This window comes from Octopus bimaculoides, chromosome 15, assembly GCF_001194135.2.
Source record: "Octopus bimaculoides isolate UCB-OBI-ISO-001 chromosome 15, ASM119413v2, whole genome shotgun sequence".
Taxonomy (NCBI): domain Eukaryota; kingdom Metazoa; phylum Mollusca; class Cephalopoda; order Octopoda; family Octopodidae; genus Octopus; species Octopus bimaculoides.
In genome coordinates, this window is record NC_068995.1 from 35,860,888 (window position 1) to 35,864,881 (window position 3,994).

General features: G+C 40.0%; 1 protein-coding gene across 1 annotated transcript in view; it reads right to left on the reverse strand.

Annotated features, from left to right (window-relative positions):
- The window catches only part of LOC106883807 (uncharacterized), a 158,537-nt gene that overhangs the window by 74,199 nt on the left and 80,344 nt on the right, over positions 1 to 3,994 (reverse strand). Inside the window, exon 9 of the mRNA XM_014934944.2 lies at positions 1,905 to 2,009. Within this exon, the coding sequence (XP_014790430.1) occupies positions 1,905 to 2,009 (105 nt within the window). The remainder of the gene's footprint in view (positions 1 to 1,904; positions 2,010 to 3,994) is intronic.

A 3,994-nucleotide genomic window follows, 5' to 3' on the forward strand; every position in this document is an offset into this window, starting at 1 on the left:
TATATATATATATATATATATATATATATATATATATATCAACCGTGTAACCTAATATGTGCTTTTCTTCTTCTCTCCGGTCTTTTCCTCACTCCTCATTCTGACAAAGAGCCATACTCAAAACATTATACACCCATTCTTTCACTCTTTTTTGCCATCTTATACTGAACATCAACCTAATACATTCCATATGTACCTCCTGTTGCCTTCTGTTGTTTTGTTATTTTTAATTTTCGTTTTGTCTATATATCAGGTTGAGTAAAAAGCAATGTTTTGAACCATGAAGAAGCTGTACTGGATTTTTTGTGGTGTTTTGAATTCTTTTTTAAACATCTTTTTTTAAACATCAATAAATTAACATTGATATTTTTTTCACCATTGTTACAATCATCTGAAATGGAACTGTCATAGCACAATATTCGAGCAATTTTGCTATTCAACTTCAAAAAAGGATGTAAAGCAGCTGAAACTGCTTGAAATATCAACAAAACATCTGGTGAGGAAATGACCACTGAATGGTCAGCTCAAAAATGGTTTTAAACGATTTTACAGTGGAGACCTGAGCCTTGAAGATCATGAGCATAGTGGATGCCCATCTGTCATCGATAACAGTCAATTAAAGATTGTCGTTTAGAAAGATCTACATAAAACCACTAGAGAACTGGCAAAAAAATTTCAAGTTATCTAGATCAAGCTATCCAATCTGATCTGGCAGAGTTTCTACAGCTGGATGCCCTTCCTAATGCCAACAATTCCAAGAGTGTAGTGGGTGCTTTTATGTGCCACTGGCACAAGGGCCAGTCAGGCGGTTCTGGCAACAACAACGCTCAAAAGGTGTTTTTTTATGTGCTACCTGCACGGGAGCCAGTCTGGTAGTACTAGCAACGACCACACTCGAATGTTGTTCTTCACATGCCACCGGCATATGTGCCAGTAACGCGACGCTGGCAACGATCATGATTAAATGGTGTTTTTTACGTACCACCGGCATGGGAGCCAATCAGCGGCCCTGGCAACGATTATGCTCAGATGTGCTTTTAACGCTCCATTGGCATGAGTGCCAATCAGGCGGTACTGTCATCGGCCACGTCAGCAATTTTGATTTCAATTTTGGTTTCATTTGCCTCAATAGGTCTTTGCAAGCAAAGTTTATGGTCCAATGAATGAGGGGTACTCATAAGTGGGCTGGTTACACCCACTGGCATAGGCCACAGGTTATGATCTCATTGGCTTGTCGGGTCTTCTCAAGCATAGCATATCCCCAAAAGTCTCTGTCTAGTCATTGCCTCGGTAAGGCCCAATGTTCGAAGGTCATGCTTCACCACCTCATCCCAGGTCTTACTGGGTCTACCTCTTCCACAGGTTCCCTCAACTGCTAGGGTGTGACACTTTTTCACAGAGCTGTCCTCATTCATTCGCAACACATGACCTTACCAGCGCATTCGTCTCTCTTGCACACCACATCCGATGCTTCTTAAATCCAACTTTTCTTTCAGGGCATTTACACTCTGTCGTGTATGCACACTGACATTACACATCCAGCAGAGCAAACTGGCTTCATTCTTTGCAAACTTACACATGTCCTCAGCAGTCACGGCCCATGTTCCACTGCCATGTAGCATGGCTGTTCATACATATGCGTCATACAGTCTACCTTTTACTCTGAGCGAGAGGCCCTTTGTCACCAGCAGAAGTAGGAGCTCTCTGAACTTGCCCAGGCTATTCTTATTCAAGCAGCTACAATATAAATATATATTGTTGCTGAAACTGTTACTAGGATTAATGTAGCTTCCAACACAAAATAAATCCTGAAAAAAATCTAATAAAAACAGAGTTTTGGCTGTAATTATAAATGAAAATGTGAGAGAGAATACAGGAAAGGAACTGATTAACTATAAACTTACTGAATCCTTGTGTGGCAATCTGAGCATCATCAGTGTTAATTTCATACCGATTCCGCAGTGAGGCGTAATCTACAGACATTGGATCCCAGTTGAGCAGTTCCAGTTCTATAAAGAAATAAAATGGTACAAGAAAGACAACTCAGCAAATACAGGTCTAGATTAACGAAGAGAAATCCAATAACAGGTAGGCCTTATTACATATCGTATGAATGAGAAAATAAGTTATAATGCTTGCTTCAGCATGTATGTATATGAATATATGTATGTATGTATGTATGTATGTATGTATGTGTAAATCCAAAACAATTACAAAAAATACAGAGACTGGTACATCTTCAAATTTTTCTCTTAATTTAATAGTTAAGTGTGCAGCATAATTAACTGTTACATTTGACTGTGGCCATGCTGAGGCACTGCTTGAAGGCTTTGAGTTGAACAAATTGACCCGAGGACTTATCTTTTTAAGCCTAGTATTTATTCTATCAGCTCTTTTACTGGACAACCAAGTTACTGGAATGTAAACACACCAACACCGGTTGTCAAGCAGTGGTCGGAGACAACCAGAGACACAAACACTCACATATGTGTGTGTGTGTGTGTGTGTGTGTGTGTTGGATATATGTACTATAATAATACTCTTGTGTATTTCTCCGTCACAACATATGAATGAGAAAGGAAGGGGTGATAGATGAATAAGGAAGGGGTGACGGCAAACTTGGTAGTGGGATGATGGAAGTTCTACGGTGAAAAACAAAAATCAAACAGCATTTCAACTCTGCGTGAGTATGAGTGTGTGTATGTAAAAGGGAGTCATGAGAATGTTTGTGTGCGTGTGTGTTTGTGTGTGTGTGTGCAATGGAAGTGGGATGGTGAACATTCAACGTTGAAAAGAAAAATCAAATAGCGTTTCAGCTCTCTGTGAGTATATGTGTGTACGTGTGAGTGTGTACAAGGGAAGTAGATGAATGTTTGTATCTGATTATTTTGTACCTTATTTATATATACACAATGATTTCACATGTAGTTGGTACATAATGATGATATATGCTGGATAGAACAAGAAAAACAAATATGAAACATAACTTCTGCTGGAGAACTGGCACAAACGTACATGTCAAAAGCTACCTCAGGCTGTCTGCGAAATATACTCCTCTCTGCCTAAGTCCGAACTCCATCGTGCAAACCCAACTCACTAAGGAAATAGCAGGAAAGGTTTCCTTATTTAGCTGAGGGTAGGCTCAAAATGCACCACACTTTGCCTGTCTGGCAAGTGGTCTGATTGAACAACTTAAAACACCCAATTGGCACAAGCAGGTTTGTCAATATGTGACCAGGTCATGTGACCACTTGCAGAAAACAAGCACACTGTGAATATGCTTCTACTAGATATATACCATCATAATCATTGTTTAATGTTCAATTTCTATGCTGGCATGGGTTGGATGGTTTGACAGGAGCTAACAAGGCTGAGAGTCACACCATCATCCATTGTCTGTTTGGGTATGTTTTCTACAGCTGGATGCCCTTCCTAATGCCAACCACATTACAAAGTGTACAGTGCCTTTTATGTGGCACCAGCACCTGTGCTTTTTATATGGCACAAGTCCGTTTTACATAGCACCAGCACTGACAAGTACAATGCAAGACAAAAACTCCCGAACTGGAAGGAGAGAGTACCATTGAAGGAGTATTGCTTTGTGCTAATTGAGAGCTTTACGGTATAGCAAGACAGGTGTCTTGCTGTAGCATAGATACACAGATACCCCAGTTGGAAAACAAAAGAGGGTGAGTTAGAGAATAAGGTAAAAAGAGCAATAGTGAGGCAGATGAAGGTGAAGATGTGTCAAGACATGCCCTCATGGGACATTGGGGTTGGTGAGAATAGGTGAGGTGATATAAGGGCTTGAGCCGGGTGAGTGGGCAGGATGAGGTGATTGTAGCAAATGATAGAGAGAAATATAGGAGAAATGGTAGAGAGAAATATAGGAGAAATGGTAGAGAGAAATATAGGAGAAATGGTAGAGAGAAATATAGGAGAAATGGTAGAGAGAAATATAGGAGAAATGGTAGAGAGAAATATAGGAGAAATG